General features: G+C 37.5%; 1 protein-coding gene across 1 annotated transcript in view; it reads left to right on the top strand.

The window, feature by feature from the left end:
* The window catches only part of RPA1 (replication protein A 70), a 283,379-nt gene that overhangs the window by 55,520 nt on the left and 203,898 nt on the right, over positions 1-23,961 (top strand). The window contains exon 7 of the mRNA XM_090391585.1: positions 21,556-21,652. Within this exon, the coding sequence (XP_090247711.1) occupies positions 21,556-21,652 (97 nt within the window). The remainder of the gene's footprint in view (positions 1-21,555; positions 21,653-23,961) is intronic.

Here is a 23,961-nt window from a genome sequence, read left to right on the forward strand (position 1 = left end):
AGACTGGTCCCTCTTCTTCCCTTGATTCTTTCTTTCTTCTCTTCTTGCTCCTTCCCTCGAATGCTATTAGAGTATTCGAGGGGAATCTTTCCTATTTTTTTTGTCATTTCGTCTTGTGCTAACAGGACATTATCAAACACTGTAACATGATCAGGCCATTAAAAAATATTCATACAGCATCGTCCGTCGCGCGGGTTACCATGGGACGTGTTCGGGTTTTAGGCGGAGGGACCCGTTCGAAAAATATGTTACAGTCTCCCTTAGACACCACTCCTCAGCACTCTGCTAGAGGAAACTTCATCAATGGGCCCGCTACCCGTTTGGGGAGGTGCTTAGGGGCAGTGCAAAGAAATGGTTCTGCAAAAGGACGGAAATGGCAACAACATCAGACTATGGCTTTAGGCAACTGGAACATCTTCTCTCTGACAGGGAAGGAGTTGGAACTGGTTGAGGAAGCCAAGCGCTACCGGCTAGACTTAGTTCGACTTTCTTCAACCAAGAGGAGAGGCTCTGGAACTGTCAACCTGGATAAGGGGTGGAAGCTCTACTACTCTGGTGTGAGCCCGACAATGTCTGCTCAGGCGGGTGTGGGGATACTCACAAGCCCCCAGCTGTCAGACTGTGTTGCTGAGTGGATCCCATTGGGGGGACGGGTATGTGTGTTAAGGCTTCAGATAAAAAACCATGATTTGGCTGTGGTGCAAGCCTATGCACCTAATCTGGAGTCAGAAAATTCTGCCTTCCTAGAGGAAGTGGATGCTGCTTTTGACAGGGTGGCAGACATGGAATCAGTCCTGCTAATGGGCGACTTCAATGCACATGTTGGAACAGATGACCAGACATGGAGGGGTGTGGCTGGGAGGAATGGTGCCCCTGACCTTAATGCGAATGGGTTGAAATTATTGGACTTCTGCTGTACTAACAGCTTGTCCATAATGAATACCTTCTTCCAGCACCGAGAAGTCCATAAGTATACCTGGTACAGGGATACACTAGAACAAAGGTCTCTGATTGACTTCTTTATAGTCTCAGCAGACCTATTTTCCTCAGTGTTGGACGTTCGTGTGAGAAGAGGGGCAGAGCTGTCAACGACCACCACCTTGTTGTGTGCACTCTAAGGCTTCAGAAACCAGATGCTACCATCAACGCTGGTAGGCCTAAGCAGCTATACCGCGTGAAATGGAAGGCATTGGAAAATGAGGCTGTGAGGAATAATTTTGCAGATGACATTTCCTCCAAGTTCAAAGAGATTCCCAAGCATACTGCAGATGTTGAGGAGGAATGGAAGCTGTTCAGAACAGCTGTCACTGCCTCTGCACTTTCATGGTGTGGCAGAAAGCGGCTCGGCGTGGCAACGGGCAGTGAGAAAAGGACACCTTGGTGGAACCAAGAAGTCCAAAAAACTGTCCGGGCAAAAAAGGCGTCCTACCTAACATGGCTTAGAGTCAGGTCACCTGAGATGCGTTTGCGGTATGCTGAGGCACGAAAAGCTGCTGCTAAGGCAGTAAAGACAGCAAAGCAGAAAGCTTGGGAATCCTTTGGAGAAAGATTAGATTCATCCTATGCAAATGCACACAAAGTATTCTGGCAGACCATCCGCCGCCTTCGAGGGAGGAAATCGTGCACAGCAAGGGTAATTAAAGCCTCTGATGGTGCACTTTTAACAACCGAGAAGGATATCCTCCACAGATGGAGGGAATACTTTGAGAGCCTTCTTAACCCAGGTAGCCCAGCAGTTGTGGACATCCAAGAGGTACAGATCGGGGCAATGACTAGTCTCACAGCAGAAGAGGTCAATTTAGCAATAAAATCGCTAAAATCGGGCACGGCTGCTGGCGATGATGAAATTCGGCCCGAAATGCTAAAAGTCTTAAATCGAGACGGTGTTCTCTGGCTGACTCGAGTGTGTCAGGCTGCTTGGATATCTGGGCGAGCACCAAAGCAATGGCAGACAGGCATAATAATACCAGTCTTTAAGAAGGGAGACCAGAAGGATTACAATAACTATCATGGCATCTCTCTGCTCAGCCTGCCTGGGAAAGTGTATGCTAAGTGCTTGGAAAGACGGTGCAGGAGCATAGTTGAGTCAAAGTTCCAAGAAGAACAGTGTGGCTTTCGTCCTGGTAGAAGCACAACTGACCAAATCTTCGCTTTAAGGCAAGTCTTTGAGAAATCTTGGGAATATGCCAAGAATGTCTACACATGTTTTGTGGAGTTGGAGAAGGCATATGACCGGGTTTCTCGGGATAAGCTTTGGCAAGTAGTACAGGAGTATGGAGCGGATGGTCAACTATTAGTTGCCATCAAGTCCCTGTATGAATGCCCAGAGTTTTGTGTCAGGGTAAACAGCACAACGTCTGAACCTTTCACAGTCTCCGTTGGCCTCTGCCAAGGGTGTGTGTTATCACCCCTCCTTTTCATAATATTTATGGACTGGATTGATAGGCACAGCCGAGGCAGTGAGTGTGTCAGAATTGGAAAATGTAGCATTGGACGTCTGCTTTTTGCAGATGACCTAGTTCTGCTTAGCTCTTCCACAGATGACCTCCAGCGGACCCTGGATAGGTTTGTAGCTGTTTGTGCAGATGCCGGAATGAAGATCAGTGTGGCCAAAACTGAAACATTGGTGATCTCAAGACAACCATCCCAGTGCACTCTAAATGTAAGTGGCGTCCTAATGAGAAGTTTAAATACCTTGGGTCCATATTCAGGAATGATGGAAAATGGGATGTAGAGCTAGATACTCGAATTGGCTTAGCAAGCTCAATATTGTGGGAGCTTGGATGTTCGGTAGTATTGAAGCGGGAGTTAAGCCAGAAGGCAAAGCTGGCTGTCTTCAATACAGTCTATGTCCCCATCCTCACCTATGGTCATGAGAGTTGGGTAATGACCGAAAGAATGCGGACACGAATCCAAGCGGCTGAAATGAGGTTCCTTCGAGGGATTGCGGGGCTGACAAAACTCGACAGAGTCAGAAGCTCTGCAATTCGGGAAACCCTCAATACTCAACCGCTGCTTCTCCGTGTTGAGAGATCACAGTTACGCTGGTACGGCCACCTGGTCAGAATGCCACAAGAGAGGCTCCCTCAGCAGGCCCTCTTTGCCAAGCCAGAGGGTGGGAGGCCAAGGACTCGCTGGATAGATTATATCCAAAACATTGGGTGGACACGTTTGGGAATCCCACCAGAACACCTGAGCTTGGTGGCAGAGGATCGTGACCATTGGAAGTTCCTCTTGCAGCTTTTGCCCCCACAACCCAATTAGGAAGGGTGGGCCTTGAAGATGTATGTATATGTATGTATGTATTGCCATAGATGCCATCTGTTCATGCCCCTAATCTTTCTCAGGACTCTCATATCTGCAGTCTCTAGACTTTGCTGAAGTGTTTTACTTCTGACCTAGCTCTCAGATCCATAAGTTAAAATTGGTTTGAACACTTATATACTGCTAATTTAGTGTTATGACTAATTTCTCTCTTATTCCATATAAATTTATTCAGTTGACTTCCTACCATACCAGCATTATTGATTCTGTTGTCTATTTCCATATTTAATTTACCATCTTCACTAAAAATCGTGCCTAAGTAGCTGAAATGTTTTACTTTTTCTATAGGTTCTCCATTCACAATGCAGTTGATATTTTCAATTCTGCCTATTTTCATTGTCTTTGTCTTGTTATTGCTGACCTTCATACCATATCTATTACAAAAGTTATTCAATTTAATCCAGGAATTCATCTCCAATTTTAATATCAGGTTTAATACCACTTTTGTTCATAAAATGATCCATATAGATAAAGAATAAGAGAGGGGATAATGTACATTCTTGTCTGACACCAGATTTAACATTAAACCTTTTTCCTGTACTTCATTTAATTCTAACTGCTGACTTACAACTCAAATAAAAACTAAGCATTGCTTGATATAATGCCCCATTGACACCATATAACCAGTGGTGAGCTATAAGGGGCTCGCACGAGCCCTTTGTTAAATTTTTCTCAAATTTCCGAGCCCCTTTTTCTTGTTTAATAATCTTGTAGAACTAGAAAATACCACCGTGGAATGTATACACACTACTATAATTGCTACTTTAAATTCATATGGATTTTCTGATAACTATATAAAAAATCATTTCATTGCATTTTGTTCAGATGGCGCTAGTGTAATGTTAGGAAACAAATCAGGTGTTGCAATCAAACTCCTACAAAAATTTCCCAAAGTTGTGATTTGGCATTGCGCTCATCGTTTACACTTAGCATTAGACGATTCGATAAAAAACATTAAAGAAATAAATCGTTCATCATCATCCTCAAATTCCTGACATGTACCCTCCAGGGTATGATATGATAGTACTACATGAAAAACAGGATATGATAGTACTACATGAAAAATTTAAGTCATTACTAACATCCTATCTATAATTTTCCTCCAAATGAGTCTGTTACTTGTCAAAACTCCAACATTATCAGATCTTATATTTCTATCGTCTAAGGCACTTTGTACCGTATCAATCCTTCTATATCTTGGTCTTCCTCTGGGCAGTTTTTCTACCAACCTGGCAGAGAACACTTGTTTTGCCAATCTTTCCTCGCCCATTCTGTTTAAGTGACCATACCACCTGAGATTAGCTCTGCTAATGCATTCCTGGATGCCGACAATGTTAAGTTCCTTCCTAATATCCTCGTTTTTAATACAATATTGCCATTGATGCCATCTGTTCACACCTCTAATCTTTCTCAGAACTCTCATATCTGCTGTCTCTAGTTTCTGGTTAAGTGCTTTACTTCTGACCCAGCTCTCAGATCCATAAGTTAAAACTGGTTTGAACATTGTCTTGTATACTGCTAATTTAGTGTTCCGACTAATTTCTCTCTTATTCCATATGAATTTATTCAATTGACTTCCTACTATACTAGGTTTGTTGATTCTGTTGTCTATTTCCATATTTAATTTACCATCTTCACTAAAAATCGTGCCTAAGTAGCTGAAATGTTTTACTTGTTCCACAGGTTCTCCATTTCCAATGCAGTTGACATTTACAGCGATTCTACCTATTTTCATTGTCTTTGTCGTTTTATTGCTGACCTTCATACCATATCTATTACAACAGTTATTCAATTTAGTCAGGGAATCTTGCAAACTTGTAGAGGATTTATTTAGAAGTATAACATCGTCCGCATAAAGCAAAGAGCTGACATTAACATCTCCAATTTTGATATCATGTTTAATACCACTTTCCTGCATAATGTGATCCATATAGATAATGAATAACTGAGGGGATAATGTACATCCTTGTCTCACACCAGATTTAACATTAAACCATCTTCCTGTACTTCCTTCAAGTCTAACTGCTGACTTGCAACTCAAATAAAGACTAATCTTTATTTGATGTTTTGCCCCATTGACACCATATAACTGTAGGGTATTGAATAGCTTCTCTCTTGGCACCTTGTCATATGCCTTTTCCAAATCGACAAAACTTAAATACAGATCTTTGTTATATATTTACATGCTTTCTCGACTTTTTGTCGTGAAGTGAATATCTGATCCTGACAGCCTCTATTTGGCCTGAATCCAGCTTGTTCTTCACCAAGCTTTTATTCCACAATTCTTCTTAACTGTTTCTCAAGTATACTTGCATAGATCTTGCCATGAACACTCAGTATGGAAATATCTCTGTAATTCTCACATTCAGTTTTATTTCCCTTTTTATATATCGGTACTATGAGAGCTCTACTCCAATCATCGGGAATTCGTCCCTCTGTTCAGGCTTTCTGAACTATGTAGTGCAGCCACTGCAAGACTCTTATACCAGCATACTTCAGCATTTCTGTTCGAATATCATCTACTCCCGCTGCCTTTCCACATTTCAAGCCTTTCATGGCTTTTTCTACTTCAAGTATAGATATGTATTCCTGACTGCATGCCTGGTTAGTGTTTTTTACCACTATGCTATCATCACTGCTTGTTTCTTTTAGCAGTTTTTCAAAGTAATTACTCCATACTTCAAGGATATCTTTTTCTCCTGTTTTCATGTCACCTTTATCATCTCTAACTCCTTTTACAGCACGCTTTCTTCCATTTCTAAGCTTCATCAACAACCTTCAGAATATCTTACCTTCTTCATATTTATTTTCTATGTTCTTGCCAAAGTCCTCCCATGACTTTTGTTTAACTAGTTTTACACAGTGTTTCACTTTCTTACATTTGTCTTTGTATTCTCTAAGAGCAAAAGCTGACATTTGCCAGGAACTTTTGATATGCTTTCTTCTTTTCCTTCACTGCCTCTTTAACTTCCTGTGTCCACTATGGAGTTCTGATTTTCCTATCCTTGCAGACAACCTCACCACATGCCTCTCTGGCTGAATCAATCAGGGTTTTCTTCAAGCCTTGCCACTGAATCTCCATTGTTTGGATCCTGTTCTCAAACGCTTACATTTTTTCTTCAATAATCTTTGTGTATTTTAGTCTACAATTCACATCTGAGAGCTGCTCAACTTTTATTCTCTTTAAAAAACTTTCTTACATGTTACTCTTTTCAATATGAAATTCAATTTTATCCTGCTCAAGACTAAATAGTGATCGCTTCAAATTTCAAATCCTCTGTCCACTCTGGTGTCCTGCACCAGGGAGAAAATATCACTATCAACAATAACATAGTCATTGAGACTTTTCTTTTTCCTTGCCTCTTCTCTCCATGTAAATTTGTGCACATTTTTATGTTGGAACATGGTGTTAGTAATAACCCGTCCATATCCCGAGCAGAAATCCAACAGATATTTGCCATTATTTTTAGCTTTGCTCTTTTCTCCAAATTTTCCCAAAATATTTTTGTATGTCTGACAATCATTTCCTACTCTGCTATTTAGATCCCCAACAAGGACCAACTTTTCCCTTTTCATTGTGTCAATTGCTTTTTCTAAAGCATCAAAAAATTCCTCCACTTCTACTTTAGTAGAACCATCTGTGGGACCATAGGCACAAATAAGTCTCATTGTTCAATTCCCCATTCTGATATTTGCCCACATCACTCTGCTTGAGACTGCCTGCCATTCAAGAAGATTAGCCTTGTATTTTGTGTTGAATACTATGGGAACTCCTTCTTTTCCATGATTATCATTTCCTGAGTATATCATTTTGTATTTATTGCTCAGAAAGATCTCACTAGTTTTTGTGTTTTTTGTTTCAGTCACCCCTTTTATGTCGATCTGGTACTTATCTAATTTTTCAGCTAGCGCCCGTTATTTGCCATTCAGGCTTCTTATGTTGATAGTACCGATCTTTAACTCCAGTGATGTTGAGTTGGGGTGTGCTTTCAGATTTGTTCCAGTAGCTGACTATTTGCTGTTTGCCCTGGTGCCCTGGTGCCCTGGCGAAAACAGTGGGGGCTTGTTTAACCGGGCGACGCCCCAGCCGGCATGAAATTTTGTCATGTTGTACCATCATTTTTGTATTTTGGTTTAACCAACAAGAATACAATTTGGTTGGCTAAATCCCAAATTGCCAGCCTATCCTCGTTCGTTCAATATCCAAGTAGGCACCCAACAGGGTGCACCACGAGAAGGTGAGGATTGGACATTAGGTCAGAAGCCCTGGTCGGTTCTCCGCATTCCTTTAAAGGCTATGTGGAGGTCTCCTCTGAGTTATACAGCTTTGACCCTTAAGCACCCCATAATTTATTATGCGAAGTAAAATAACAGGTTTCAATAGTAAATGTAAATAATTTGACTATCATCAAGGAAATCTACTTGTAAAAGTTTGATATGTTATGCTTCTTATGTTGATAGTACCGATCTTTAACTCCGGTGATGTTGAGTTGGGGTGTGCTTTCAGATTTGTTCCAGTAGCTGACTATTTGCTGTTTGCCCTGGTGCCCTGGCAAAAACAACGGGGGTCTTGTTTAACCGGGCGACACCCACAGCTAGCATGAAATTTTGTCATGTTGTACCATCATTTTGTATATTGGTTTTAGCGAATAAGAATACAATTTGGTCAGCTAAATCCCAAAATTGTCAGCCCATTCTTGTTAGAAGCAAAGTGAGTCAAGATCTGAATCAAGAGCTAGCACTTTTCAAGAATGATGACATCATGAGGGTTGATAAATCGTGGGACAAATTGACATCTGTCTTCATAGAGAAATGTACCAATACCTTATGTCCTAATAGAGCAATAAAAAGGAAAGATTGGATGACTGATGAAATTCTTTCTCTCATGGATCAACGCAGATCATATAAAAATCATAATCCAACAAAATATACAGAGGTTCAGAAAATTATTAAACACAAGATCAAAAAAGCAAAAGAAATCTGGATGAATGAAAAATGTAAAGAAATAGAAATTCTACAGGAAAAACATGACAATTTTAATCTACACAAAAAGATGAAAGAGACCTCAGGTATATATAAGAAAAAACAATTCTGTATCCTTCTAAACAAAAAGGGAGAAATTATATCCAAAAAGGATGGCAAAATACAAGAATGGGTGAAATATATAGAAGAACTCTTTACTGATAACAGACAGAACCCAGAAAATAATTATGAACATATGGAAGGTCAATGCATTCTAAAATCAGAGGTAGAATGTGCATTAAACTCAGCTAAAAATGGTAAAGCCCTAGGACAGCAGAAATAGTAAAGTTATTAGAAGGTGACAACATTAACATATTAGTAAAGCTATTTAATAAGATCTATGATACAGGCATAATCCCTCAAGACTGGTTACAGTCGACCTTCATCATGCTACCTAAAAAAGTAAATGCGAAAGCTTGTAATGACCATAGAATGATCAGCCTAATGAGTCACGTTCTCAAAATGTTTCTGAAAATAATTCCAAAAAGAATATACAGAAAATGTGAAGACACCATCAGTGATACCCAATTCGGCTTTAGAAACAGCTTGGGAACAAGAGAGGCCCTTTTCTGTTCTCAGATCTTATTTCAAAAATGTATTGACCAAAACAAGGTAATATTCATTTGCTTCATCAACTTCAAGAAAGCATTTGACAAAGTCCAACATGCTAAAATGATTGTACTATTAAAAAGAATTGGATTAGATGGTAAAGACATCAGGATCATTGAAAACTCCTATTGGAACCAAAAGGCATCTGTTCAAGTTGATGACATTATTACAGACTCCATTAACATCAAACGAGGAGTAAGGCAAGGATGTGTGCTGTCACCTCTTCTTTTTAACATCTACTCAGAAGTCATATTTCAAAAAGTCTTGGAAGGAAGAAAGGAAGGGATTAGTGTAAATAGTGAAATCATCAGTAACATCCGATATGCCGATGATACAGCTCTTCTGGCTGACAATATTCAGGATCTTCAAAATCTTTTGGAACAAATAAATACAGAGAGTGAAAAAATGGGATTAAAAATAAATATCACCAAAACTAAATTCATGGTCATAAGTAAGAAACCAATTCTTAATTTAGCACTTTCTTTAAATAGGAAACAACTAGAAAGAGTGGCAAAGTTTAAATATCTCAGATGCTGGTTAAATGAAGATTGCAATCCAGAAATGGAAATAAAAGTTAGAATTGAAATGGCTAGAAAAAATTTTCTCTTGATGAAATCAACACTGTGTAACCGCAGTTTAAACTTAGAGCACGCATGGTTAAATGCTATGTATGGTCTGTACTGCTGTACGGTGCAGAAACTTGGACCTTGAAGACAACATCAATAAAAAGACTTGAAGCCTTTGAGATGTGGTTATACAGACGAATGTTAAAAATCCCATGGACAGCAAAAATGTCCAATCAGGAAGTACTGGAACAAATGAGGAAATCACGTGAACTTTTAGATACCATAAAAAGAAGGAAAACTGCATATCTTGGTCAGCATACCCTACCTTAAAGGTAGGGTATGCTGCATCTTAACAAATATTTCCTATATCATTTATGTACAAAATTAAACAGTAGGTCCTAGCACTGAACCTTGTGTCACACTACTAATCATCTGCTTTTGTCTGGATTCTGCTCCTCCATATATATATATATATATATATATATATATACCACTTTTTGATATCTGTCCAGCGGCCACCCTTTAATCCATATAAACAGTGGTCATATTCATCTCCATTTGTTCTAATTTGCGTAATAGTTCTATGTGGTTTTCTGTCAAATGCCTTTGCAAAAACCAGCAAAATCACCATGCAGCCATTTCCTTTATCCAACTTAGCTGTTATAAAAAGTTGGTAAATTACTTAGGCACGACTAACCTTTAACAAAGTCATGTTGCCCCTCATATAGTATCATATTTTTATCTACCCATTCTTGAATTCTCTTTTTGACCAATTTTTCCAGTACTTTTACCACTATTCCTGAGATATTGACTGGTCTATAATTTCCTACTGCAGTCTTAGAACCTCCCTTAGGCAAGTTAACAAGGGAATTATTTTGTCCTCTTTCCACTCCCTTGGAACTCTTCCGGAGTTGAGACTTAAAGAGCCTAGTCAGCGACATTGCCATTTCCCTTGCACATTCTTTCTAAACCTGAGCTGATGTTATAAATCTGTTATATTAAGTTAAGGGGATAATAAATCCCTCGGATGCGAAACTCGGAGATTGAAATCTAAGAGTTTCATGCCGAAGAACTATCGGCGAGTCCAAGCATAAGTCATCACTTGGGTAGTACAACACTATGGCAACTCGTGTCAAAGGTGGAGCAAGTTCTGTCACTATCCTTAATATTTTCTCATAATGTAAAACGCAGCTCCTAGGAGATGTATTACTGTTTTACATTATGAGGAGAGGTCACTACCCTGACCGGTTTTGACCTTTATTGAGGTCTCATCAATGAGGAGGTAGACCTGGAATACCAAGGTTTAAGTGAACCGAACTTATACCCCTACTACATTATGAGAAAATATTAAGGATAGTGACAGAGCTTGCTCCACCTTTGACACGAGTTGCCATAGTGTTATACTACCCAAGTGATGACTTACGCTTGGACTCGCCGATAGTTCTTCAGCATGAAACTCTTAGATTTCGATCTCAGAGTTTCGTATCCGGCTTTAAAATAATGAGGGATTTATTATCCCCTTAACTTAATTTATGTCGTCGGAAAAATAGTCTCTTGGCTCTTTATCGTAGTAATAATAATATATGGATACACCGGTCTGGCAATTCATTAGTAGGTGTATAAGTTCGGTTCACTTAAACCTTGGTATTCCAGGTCTACCTACTCACTGATGAGACCTCAATAAAGGTCAAAACCAGTCTGGGTAGTGACCTCTCCTCATAATATAAGACAGTAATACATTTCCTAGGAGCTTTTAACTGGATACAAAACTCAGAGATTTCAATCTCTGAGTTTTGTATCCAGCTTTAAAATAATGAGGGATTTATTATCCCCTTAACTTAATTTACGGAAAAATGGACTCTTGGCTCATTATCATAGAAATCTGTTATATATGTTTTGCTATTTTATGTGTTATTCTCCATTTCTCATATTAAGTGCCTCTTAAAACACCTTCATTCCTGAATCTTGTCTTGTTTAACCCTCAACTATATCCCTTGTCTGCTCTGCCTTTGTTGTAATCTTTCATGGCCTCTCCTACAGTCTTAAATCGCGTGCAAAGTCTTCAAACAAAGAGAATTCTCCTTAATCTATAAATTCTGGGGTCAAGTCCTTTTCGGAATCCAGAAAATTTATTAGCTGCGCCATCTTGATTCCTATTCAAGAGAGAACTTCTTGCCAGGGATTTGACCTACAGATTATCGCGATTCCAATAAATATCAACATTAAACACTCCCTTAATTATTCTAAACAGGAGTCGTAACCATTTCCCGCGTTTTTACTTATACAGGTTCGATATTTTTAGCAGGTGGTGCATTGGCTAGAAAAATCATACAAATATTTTGGGTTAAGAAAAAAAGAAATTTATTCATTCTAAAATACAATACATGTTAATCAAAACTAAGCTAAATGAAGGTCAATAAAATTAATTATGCACATATTAACAAACAAGAGCTAGTTCACAATAGGTATCTCTCATTAGGTGATATTAACAAATCCTAAGTCCTAAATCCGATTACTTAACACAAATAGATGAATGCCTTACTTCCTCAATTAATGCACATACAACACATCGAATTCAAACTAACCTTAAACTAATGACAATTCCTTTAACAAGGATCTTTATAGTTATAGAAGTGTAGAATTACATTAGTAATTCTACACTTCTATAACTATAAAGATCCTTGTTAAAGGAATAGGTACTAAAGTCCTAAAATCTGTCTTAACAAGTCCGATCCACAGGAAATTTTACACTGTAGCTCACTCTGGCCTAAGAATTACACAATACAATAAGAAATAAAGCTTTACGTTACCAACCAGACTTATTCATTAGGAGATTCTTTTCATCCTGTCTTCTTGTAGGTTTCTTTCAGGTTGTCACCCTATTCATCGAGCTGTTGTTCCTTGCCTTAACTTCTTGGTGACTTCAATCATGGATCACTTCTTTACCTTATGTCCAAGAATCTATCTGGCAGAAGAGTACTGCTGGAACTACACGAAGTTTCAGCGTACGCTGTTTGTCCCGTCACATGGATGACTATGCTTGGACAAGCCCGCTATTTTGACTGTATTACTGCTGCTGAATGACTCCTGCTCAACTCCGTCGCCTCAAAGCTACGACCCACCACATGGAAAACCGCAGGAGGAAGAAAACACCAAAACCTGAACTAAGAATGAAAAAGGCAAAAAGACCACGAACTCGCATCGCTAAGACTTTTATATGCTTGTGTCTGTTCTCTCTAATACATCACCTAATTCTCCTTGCACACTGCACCTTCTCCTCTCATTGTGTTCCCGCGTGGACAGCCTGCATGTGCCTTCGGTTCATATAACAACTGCCTGAGGTCATGTTTATAATCGGATTACAATAGTTTACTCTAAATTCTGACCTTCTTGTTACAATATCACCTCTACATTACTTTATTTCTTGTTAGTTATTTAAGGACCATTTACAAAATACTCACATAGAAAAATTATATGAATGGACTATTATTACTATACGTACAAGGATTTCTAATATTATCTATTTACAAGTAATTCTGTTTAGGGAAATTTTGCATTTATGTTAAATCTGAATGAAATACCAAATTACAATTTTAGTGTTCATTCCAGATTTAACACTGATATCCCATCTAATCCCACAGCTGTATTTATATTGATATTCTGCAGTATCCTAAGCACCTCCAATAAAACCCAATATATTTACATCCATCTCTGTTCAATTAATCCACATCCATCTCTGTCACATATCACAGCAGTAACCTCACTTGGATGATATACCCTTGCAAAGTGGTCACTCAGCAACTCAGCTATTTTATCTGCCTACTGTCACCTTGTCACCATCAGCATTCGTCAGAGTCAATCTTCTATAGTCATTCTTCCTCTTACTTGCCACATAATGAAAGAACTCTTTGGGATTTCCTTCAGCTTGCTTGACTAGATTCTTCTTGTAATCTGGCATGACTGATTTTGCCTTCCTTACCATGCTGGCATCTTTCTTGCCTGACCTTTGTACTGTTCATGAGTTTGGTGGTCATCTTTCTCCATATATGTACCTTCTGCAGCATTTCTTCTTCTGCAGATCATGCTTAATGCTATTACTCATCCATCTCCTACTTGATTAAACCCACATTACCTTAGGTATACAATTTAATATTGCTTCCTCTAGATATATCCCTTAACCATCTCCCATGCACTACTGACATCCTTCTGTTGCACAGATTCAAGCTTCCTCCTAAGCTTGTCATCATCACCTGCCTTGTAGTTCCACATATACCCCTTCTTGACAGAATATCCTTGTCTTTTACAATCTCCCAAATCAAGACTGCATGGTCACTTTTGCTAATTTGAGGTAATGTTGTCACTTTGGTAATGAATAGCTCTTCTAATTCTATGACCAGGTCCAATACTTTACCACCACAAGTCCCTTCCATTACATTCTGCCTCAAGTAATTGTATCTTAGTAGGTGCATAGATTCCATTTCCTTCTTGCTATGTGGTTGTGCTAATTCCACTCTTGACCTGTACCTGCATTAATTTGCATGCATGTCTTCCAGATCATCTCCTGGAACCAGTGCCGGATTTACTTATAAGCTAAAAAAGCTACAGCTTAGGGCCTTGCAATGTGCCGGGGCCTCAAATAAAAAAAAAAACAAAAAGACCAGCTGATGTAATTTAAAATAGTAGGGGGCCTCTGGGTTTTGTATAGCTTAGGGCCTCAGCAAGTCTAAATCTGGCCCTACCTGGAACCACTAGGCCTATAGCAACAACAACTATATATTTTGTCTTACTGGCTTCGATCTCACACCAGACTGTTTCAAATGAACATCCACCCTTCTGCCTATCTCCTATTCTTTTTGGCTGCAATTCATTCTCTATCATCAGCAGTACCCCTCCCCCCATCCTATCTTCTCTATCTTCATTGAAAATACTAAGCCCTTCACATTTCGCATTCTATCTCTGTAACTACATCATCTGCTGTTAGTGAAGTATCATTTATGCCTATAACTTTTGGTGAGGTTTGCACTAATTAATGCCAAAAACTCCTCCCTCTTGTTCCTGATACTTCTGGCATTAGTATATAGAAACTGCAGTATCTCTTTGTGTCCCCACTCACCTTTACTTCTTGAACTGACTACTCTATTCAATATTTTTGCTTGAGACAAGATTCTGCACTTCTTCATTTTTACATTCACTCGCCTCATGGAGTGCCTTCATACAAACTCAACTGCTTCCACTCTAATTGCTTAAGTTTTCCTGAATTTGCTTTGTGAACAAAGCTCTCTATCTCTCTCTCTCTCTCTCTCTCTCGACACCTAGCACCAAAACCATTTAGATGCAGTCCATCAGCATTATAGAAATCCTTTCTATCAAACTTGCATCCCAGATGCACAACCTACGTATAAGATTCATTAGCTACCAACGCCCTCTTCCTCAGTTCGCCTCTATCGTAATGTGGCAGGAGCCTTACAATCTTCACCTTCTCACTCTTCATTTTTGGTTCGTCTAACAACTCCTTTTCATCCTCCTTCATAGCATACTTCTCGCCTCTCAGAAATATCACACTTAAAAGAAATATCACACTTGAATGTTATCCTTCACAGGACAAAGTGCAAAACTAAAAAGTTACACTTTGGCAACAGAGTGGCAACAGATTAGCAGGGCTGAGGTGAGAAAGAAACAGGTGGTCCAAAGTAAGAATCGAGACCATGTGAACAAACAACACGATTAAGTACTCCCCTATTCAATGATCAGAGGAGTACTTAATGAAAGTGTTCCCTGGCATTAAAATTAATGATATTAGTCCTGCCATCCAGATGCAAAAAGGTCATTAATTTTAATGCCAGGGAACACTTTCATTAAGTACTCCCCTGATCATTGAATAGGGGAGTACTTAATCGTGTTGTTTGTTCACATGGTCTCGATTCTTACTTTGGACCACCTGTTTCTTTCTCATCTCAGCCCTGCTAATCTGTTGCCACTCTGTTGCCAAAGTGCAACTTTTTAGTTTTGCACTTTGTCCTGTGAAGGATAACATTCAAGTGTGATATTTCTTTAAATATAGGTATTGGACAAAATAATGGAAACACCTGTTTTGCATAAATATTTTTTTATTAAAGTGGTGATTGGCCACCTTTTTTTGCCTTCAGTACTACCTGAATTCTTCTTGGAATTGACTCGAAAAAGTTTTGCATAGTTTTTTTTTGGAATTTTGTACCATTCTTCTTGAAGAACATCTTCAAGTTGTTTTAAAGATGTTGTAGTTGGAATCTGTTTTTTATTCTAGTCTCCAAAACTGACTGCAGTGGTTCAGTAATGTTCAAATCTGGTGATTGTGCTGGTTAGAGAAGATGGTACTGTGTGAGCTGTATGCATGGAGGTATTGTTAACTCGGAATACAGCATTGTTTTTTGGAAATAATGTTTGGATTGGGATGCACTTGGTTACACAAAATGTCCAAATATCGCTTCCAGTAATTCTGCTATGAAGAGTAATAATGGTTCCAACTCAATACCATAATATTGCTGCCCAGACCATCACAGAACTGCCCTCATGCTCAGCGTGAAGGTCGGCTCATTTGACCATATTCCATGTTTCCAGTTTTCTAATGTCCATGTTTTATGGTCATGATACCATTGTTTACACATCTGGGCATCCTTTTCAGTAATCAGTTTAGCAGTTGAAGCTACACCATGAATATTGGATTTATGAAGCTTTGGCTCACCATTTTTATGGAAACAGGTACTGAAAGATGAATATTCAGTTCTGCTGTTACTTATTTGGCTGTAGTTCTTGACTTTTAGAAACAATCCTTCTCACTGTCTGAAATCTCTTTCTGTCATTTTTGATTTTCACCCACTGTTCTCTTTGATATTGTCCTGTCATGATCTATGCATGCTGACATAACTTTAGAAACTGTCAATCTCAATACATCTAATAGTGTGGCAATTTTTATCTTCTGAATAAGTTCTTCTGCCTTCTCCCTGAATGAAGCTCATGACATATTGAGTGAAATAATGTAGAAGTAATAGAAAAGAGAAAAATAAATATTTCTATTTATTTCATTAGAAAAAGCCCTTCCTCTGTGTGTTTTGAGGATGGCATACTGTTGGGAGATGATGTGTTTGCTTATGCATGAGTTTTGTTTAAATAGAAATGGATAATTAACTATTTGATAATTGGATCACTGGCATGCTCAGGAAGGAAAGACAGAAAAAGAATTTTCTGTGGCGAAGTGTAATATACCAAAAATGTATCTAATGTGTCTAGGCCATGAGGCCACATAGCAAACACATCATCTGCCTACAGTAGCCAAATCAACGGTTTATTGTAGCTATGTTGAGTGCTTGGTTGTCTAGAAATTCCATATGGAAATTGACTAGCATGGACCCCATTGCAGACCATCTAGCTGTTGGTATATTTTTCCTTTCCATGAAAAATAACCTTAATAAATGGTTAATCTGATTAATTCAAAAATATCAGAGGGCAATGTGACTTAATTAGGTCAAGGATCTCTCTTAGTAATAGATTTTAAACAGCTAAGTAATATTCAAGCTGACCATAATGCCTGAATCTGAGACAAAAAAAATTTAATAAGATTTTAAAGTGAATAGAATCTTGAACTTTGTTTGATCCTCTTCGCCAGGTATTCTTAACTTGGTTGTGGTCTTGAGTGAATTCAAGATTGGGAACAGAGTGCCAATAGAGAGCCAATATTTTTTTTTTTTGGTGAAAATTTATACTTATCATATCAAATGATAACAATTTAATTAACTATGAAAGTAGGATAAATACACATGTAGCATTTATTATACAACTAAATTAAACCATCACACAATAAACAAAAACATTGATCTTTATTCTGGATAAAACAGTATTCTTCCCAATTGTTGTTGAATTCATAGGTTCATTGTTTTTTATTTGGATTACTCATTTTAAATGAGAAAACAATTTATTGTCAAAGCATGCCAACAACACCAGTGAAGGGTGACACATCCCTCAAGCGCACAGTTACCAATTGGCACTGGTAACACTCATACTCAAAGACAGGAATTACAAAATGTTCGTAATATAACATAAATGTTAACAATTTTTATGATTTCAATAAACATTATTACTAGGAGAAGACTTAGAGATTTTAGATATTACTAGGAGAAGACTTAGAGATTTTAGGTATTACTAGGAGAAGACTTACATTTCCAGTTTTAATTATATTTTTTCCTTATTTAATAATTGACAGCAGGCACAAATGTGTCCATGGGTATAAGGTTGAGAACTGCTACTCTACACCATCTCCAAAACTGCAGCCACTGAAGAATTTGGAAAAATCAAAAACTGTCACATGAAAGATATGAAACCCTCCAACAGCAAACTACATCTCAGCTACAAGTACAGCAAAGTGCAGAGTATTTATTACCCCCCCGATCAGTTTAAAAATCATACCCTGTGTGGAAGGTAGTATTCAATGAACTATCTCCAGTGGTGAACAATGTTTATTAGGAATAACTAGAATTCTGACAAAATCAAACTTTCCAAAGTGGAATATTCCACCTGAAGAAAATTAGACTTAAAGACTTGAGCAACAACAAACAAAAAATAAATAAATCATAACAAAAGCAGATAGAAGTAATACAGCTGTGATTATAGATTAAGCAGAGTATAACAGAAAAATGAGCAGTCTTCTTAAAGGCTCCTCTAAATTTCAAAAGGAAAGAGTGTATAAATTTTTGAAAGATGTAACCTTCTTTTAAAAAAATATAATTTTGGTTCAGAGAAATTACCAAACAGTTAAAACCTTACCATGCCAAACGACTGCAGATCCCAAAAGTTTACAAACCATGTAAACCTCTGTACAGTAGTTGTCCTGTCATTATGGATCAAATGCAGTATAAAAGCAAAATGGGTAGTCTTAGACAGTCCTGCCTGTAAACTTTGCCATGTGAAATTCTCCCTCCATTATTTTAAAATATTAATGAAAACAAAAAATCTTATCTTTAAACATTATATCCAAGAATAATATAGTAATATTAAAGCTCACCATGATTTAAACATCATGGTCAGCTTTGATATTATTTTGTTGTTTATTAGTGTGCCATTCACAGAGAGACCCTTGATCTTAATAAGCTTTATTAAGCAACTGTGAAGCCACAAGAACACAATTTAGTTAGCTGTAGCAAAATGAATGGGAGAGGGGGATTATGGAATGGGGAATATAAGTAAGTTGAATCATTATTATTATTATTTTTAATTTATTTACTCCCCCCCCCCCCCCCCAAGATAGTCTACAAACTACCTTAGTGGATGGGGTGGGGAGCTAATAATAAAATAAATTCTCAACATTTTATAGTCCAGGCAGATATGTTTTTACAACTGGAGAAAACTGTAGCTGGGTCCAATGAAGGAAATAGCAAGAAATAAAAAACAAAAGAAGTGGCTCAAAACATAATAAAGGAAATTATGGGAAATTGCATGAGAACACATAAGTCACAAAAGTACACAATGAAAAAGTGCAAATTCAAAAAAATTATGGGAGACATAAGAAAGAAGATAACTAGAAGAGTATGAAATTATAAAAATATTTGGAATTAATGTTCCAAAAATTTTATAGCTTAATTCACTTAAGCTATTCATTTATTAATTCACCTTTCTGAAATCATAATGAACTAAATATATGTAGTCCATTAAAATTAGAAATGACCTGAAATGACCTTGCAAAGTGGTCCCTCAGTAACTCAACTATTTTATCCACTTCTGTCTCCTCATGACCATCATAACTCATTAAGGTTAATCTTCCATAGTTATTCTTCCTCTTACTTGCCGCATAATGAAAGAACTCTTTGGGATTTTCTAAGAGTTCTTAAATTCTTCTCATAAACTGATTTTGCCTTCATTGCCATGCTGGTCACCTTTCTTGCCTGAGCCTGTACTGTTCACAAGTTTTCTGGTCACCTTTCTCTTTGTATACCCTCCACTGCATTTTCTTCTATAGCTCGTGCTTAATGCCATTACTTATCCATCTAACTCCTACCCGATTAACTCTCCTTACTCTAGGTATACAATTTAATACTGCTTCCTCTAGATGACCCTTAACTATATCCCATGCACTACTGTTAAATCTTGAATAGTAGGAATTTTAGAAATATAATTCCTATTGTTCAGATTTAACAAGTATCAAAAATCCTTGTCTGTTAATAAGAGAAATGAGTTAATAAGAATGTGCATTGCTGTTCAATTTCAAGAAGATTGTTGTCACTGAAATTTTTTGAATTTGAATCCAGTAATTGTTTAACATCTTCTGCATCAACACCATAAAAAACAATGTCTTCACCAATTGCAACGATTTCTTTAACATGTTATTCACAGGATTTTTCCACGTAAGTCATTAGCACATTCTGGCAAAAGTTTTTTCCCAAACAGCTCTCATGCAGCTAGAAGACACTTATTCTGTTGAGTCATGAATGTTTTCAATTCTGCGTTTAATGTTAAAATTTTTCCAAAATTCTTGGAGCGCAATCGCATTTTCTCCTGTTGTTGTTTCTATTGCCTTCAAGAATGTCTTTTTTAAAAAAATAGGCTTTGAAAGTTGCAAGGATGCCTATGTCCATGGGTTGTAGCAATGATGTTGTATTTGATGCAACAAATAAAACTTTCACATTCTCACACAGATCATTAAGAGAATTTGGATGACCAGGTGCATTATCTAAAAGCAAAGCAGCTTTGAAAGCTAAGTTATTCTCTTGCAATAAGCTTCAACTGCTGGACAAAAGACTTAAACCAATCTTCGAATAGGCTTTGAATAACCCAAGCCTTCTGATTTACCCACCAAATTATAGGTAAAGAGTTCTTGTTACATCCTCTTTTAAAGCCCCTTGGTTCTGAGTTTGATAGACAAGCAGTGGCTTCAATTTAAAATTTTCATTAGCATTCGCTCCAAGCATAACAGTTAAGTGATGTTCTAGCTGGCATTTTTTTCCAATAGAGGCCAGTTTCATCTACATTGAAAATTTGGCAGTAATTGTAATAATTTTCTTCGAAGCTGCATCTACATTTTCTGCAACTTAGCAGAAAATGTAGATGCAGCTTCACCTATTATTTTCACAGTCTTTAGTCCAACTTAGATTTAAAAATTTCAAGCCAGCCTTTGTAAGCTGCAAATTTTGAATTGCTTTCTTTATATTTAGTCTCTTTAAGTCTTGAAAAGAGGCTTAGAGCTTTGCCTGTGATATTTGCACTAATTGGAATTCTCTTTTGATTGCAGTCTTCCAGCCAAATAATCAACAGATCTTCCATTTCAACCATTATAGCACTTCGGTTATGCGTGCATTGCACACTTGCAGATGTAGATGCAATTTTACCTTGCTCGCAATACTCATCAGCTTTGGATAAAATAGTCCGTATTGTAGACTCATTAAAACCAAATTCGCTTGCAATCTTACTTTTACTTTTTGTAAGGTAATTACTTTTCTCCTCTTTTTTTCACTTAATGACCTGGTTATGGGATTTCTCTTATTCTTCGACATGGATCAATGGACTGTAAAATTTACAAAGAATAATTTGTAAATACAGCAGAACAATTGGAGCTTGTAATATACACTCTTAATGTCTAATGGGAGGAATGACATCATGCTCGCAATCTTTCTCTCAGCCAGGAAACACTCCTTGAGGCTTTCATGTTTTGGCATGGTAAATTTAAAGCGTGTTAATTAAACTCTTGCTATGTATATAAAGGGAATGTCGCAGTTAATTTTGCTGCATTAATCAAATCCTGCATTAAATAAAACTGTGTTGAGCAAGGGATACCTGTGTGTGTAAAACTGGTTTTGGTTGACAGAACTGCAAAGGTTGCATATTTTTTGTGTTTTTACGGCCCTGTACCATTTAAAAGGAAAAAAAAAACATTATCTTTACTTCTTTGTCACACTTTGCAATGCTCTGAATGTCATTTTGAAATTTCTATTAATCAACTGATTTTGTATATAATCTGACAAAAAAAAAAGTATTTTCAATTTTTAAAAAATAATTTCTATGCTCTTAACAGGCTTAGGCCCAGAAAAGGTTGGAGGCTCTGTTTCAAATGCTGGATTATCCAAACAAAACATTTATCCAATTGACAGTCTGACACCTTACCAAAACAGGTTTGGATTTCATGTTTTGTTTTTGTTTCGGAATGATATATTTTGAATAAATATATGTTAGCTGGTCTATTCTAGATAATGTATTCAAGTTTGTAAAAATTTAAATGATATATCCACGTGTCTTTAATTCACTTTCATTACTTTTGACTAAATCCCATCATTTTAAGTAGGAGGGTCTGAAAGAGTATATGTTCACTGGGCATCTACAGATGCCGTATGGTCACTCTGATGCTCAGTGATGTGCCACAGAGGCCTTGCCATGTAGTCCTGTTGTTTGCTTTTCTGGAGGCCTCAACTCTCTGAAGATCGGTCACTCCATACACACACACACACACACACAATCCATCCATCTCATCGATGATCTATCCCTTCCTATTTTTACAGGAACTTTACCTTCTATTACTGTGCTGAGAAGTCCCCTTTCCATCCTTTCAATGTGTCCAAAATATTTTAACTTTCTTCTGTCAATATCCTTAAGGAGCCTTAAAGTTCTACTGATCTTTTCTAACACCCATTCATTTGTACGCCTTTCAGTATGTGATATCCTCAGCAGCCTTCTAATTCCACATTTCAAAGGCAGATATCCAATTTTTATTGACTTCTTTAGGTTCCAAGTTTCACATCCATAAGTCACTGTTGGAAAAACTACATCCAAAATCCTCAACTTTGTTCCCTTAGATCCATCCTTCCAGATTTTAGACAAGTCTGTTGTTTTAACCATTCCTAACCTTCTTCTGAGATCCTCTGGACAGCAATTCTTCACATTAATAATGGATCCCAGGTACTCAAACTTGCAACTTCCTCAATTCTTTCTCCATTAAGATACACTTGTTTCTCAAGAGCTTCTCTGTTTGTATTTCCTTTGAGACCATAATCTTTGTCTTGCCAGGATTGAGTTGAAGTCATCTGTTATTAATGATCTAGTTAACTTTGTCAAGAATTAGTCCTAGTTCTTTCTTGTCATTACAAAGGAGTACTGTATCATCAGCATCCCTCAGATTACTGATCAATCTACCACGTATCCTAATTCCTGTCTTCAGCTCATCCAATGCTTCATGCATCATGTCCTCTGCATATATACTAAGCAAGTGAGGAGAAAGTAAACATCCTTGCCTAACTCCTTTTCCAACTTGAAGCCAGTCAGTCAATCTAACACCTGTTCTTACTGTGGCTTCTTGCTGTACAAGTTGGCTATCAACCTGATAGTGTGTTGAGGAAAACCCATTTTTTTTAATTACTTCCCACAGTTTCACATGCTTAATACAGTCAAAAGCTTTAGAATAGTCTGAGAGACACATTACCAGGGGGAGTCTGAATTCTTTATGTTTTTCTATGATCTGTCTAAGGCAAAGGATCTGATCTCTAGTGCCCTTACCTCTCCTGAAACCTGCTTGTTCTTCGGGCATCTCTGTCTCAACTTTCACCTCAATCCTATTTAGCATGATCTTCAATAAAATTTTGCTTGCATGAGATTGTCTTAGAGAGTAGCAAGGCTTAAATATCTTTGAGATAAAAATTACATTAAATATTTATTGCATTTAAATGCAGTATATTTGCTACGCATGAATACTAGTAATTTAGAATTTGCAAAACACCCACGGAGTTCCTCTGTTAGCAACCATCATACCCACAGCTGGCTCACAGATATACTGGTTTCACAAACACTGCAGTCTGCTTTGTTAGTATTATATAAACAGGAATATAAACTAAGTAGATGACATACAGGATGATTTTGCATCATTAGAATAGTCAAGTGGAATAGTCCTTTAATAGCAGTCTAGTCTTTCAAATCACAACCAAAGTTCTCTTTTGGGATTTAGCCGACCAAATTGTATTCCTGTGTTAAACCAAAATACAAAATGAAGTCAGCTACTGGAACAAATCTGAAAACACACCCCAACTCAATATCACCAGAGTTAAGGATCAGTACTATCAACGAAAGAAGCCTGAATGGCAAAGAAATGGAGCTAGCGGAGGAATTAGATAAGTACCAGATCGACATAATAGGGGTGACTGAAACAAAAAAGACAAAAACTGGTGATCTTTCTGAGCAATAAATACAAAATGTTATATTCATGTAATGACAATCAAGGAAAAGGAGTAGCCATAGTATTCAACACAAAATACGAGGCTCATCTTCTTGAATGGCAGGCAGTGTCAAGTAGAGTGATTTGGGCAGATATCAGAATGGGGAACTGGACAATGAGACTTATTTGTGCCTATGGTCCCATAGAAGGTTCTACTAAGGTAGAAGTGGAGGTATTTTTTGAGGCCCTAGAGAAAGCTACTGATACAATTAAAAAGGAAGA

This window comes from Typopeltis vanoorti, chromosome 4 (genome assembly GCF_054136105.1).
Source record: "Typopeltis vanoorti isolate ZY-2024b chromosome 4, IOZ_Tvanoo_1.0, whole genome shotgun sequence".
NCBI lineage: Eukaryota > Metazoa > Arthropoda > Arachnida > Uropygi > Thelyphonidae > Typopeltis > Typopeltis vanoorti.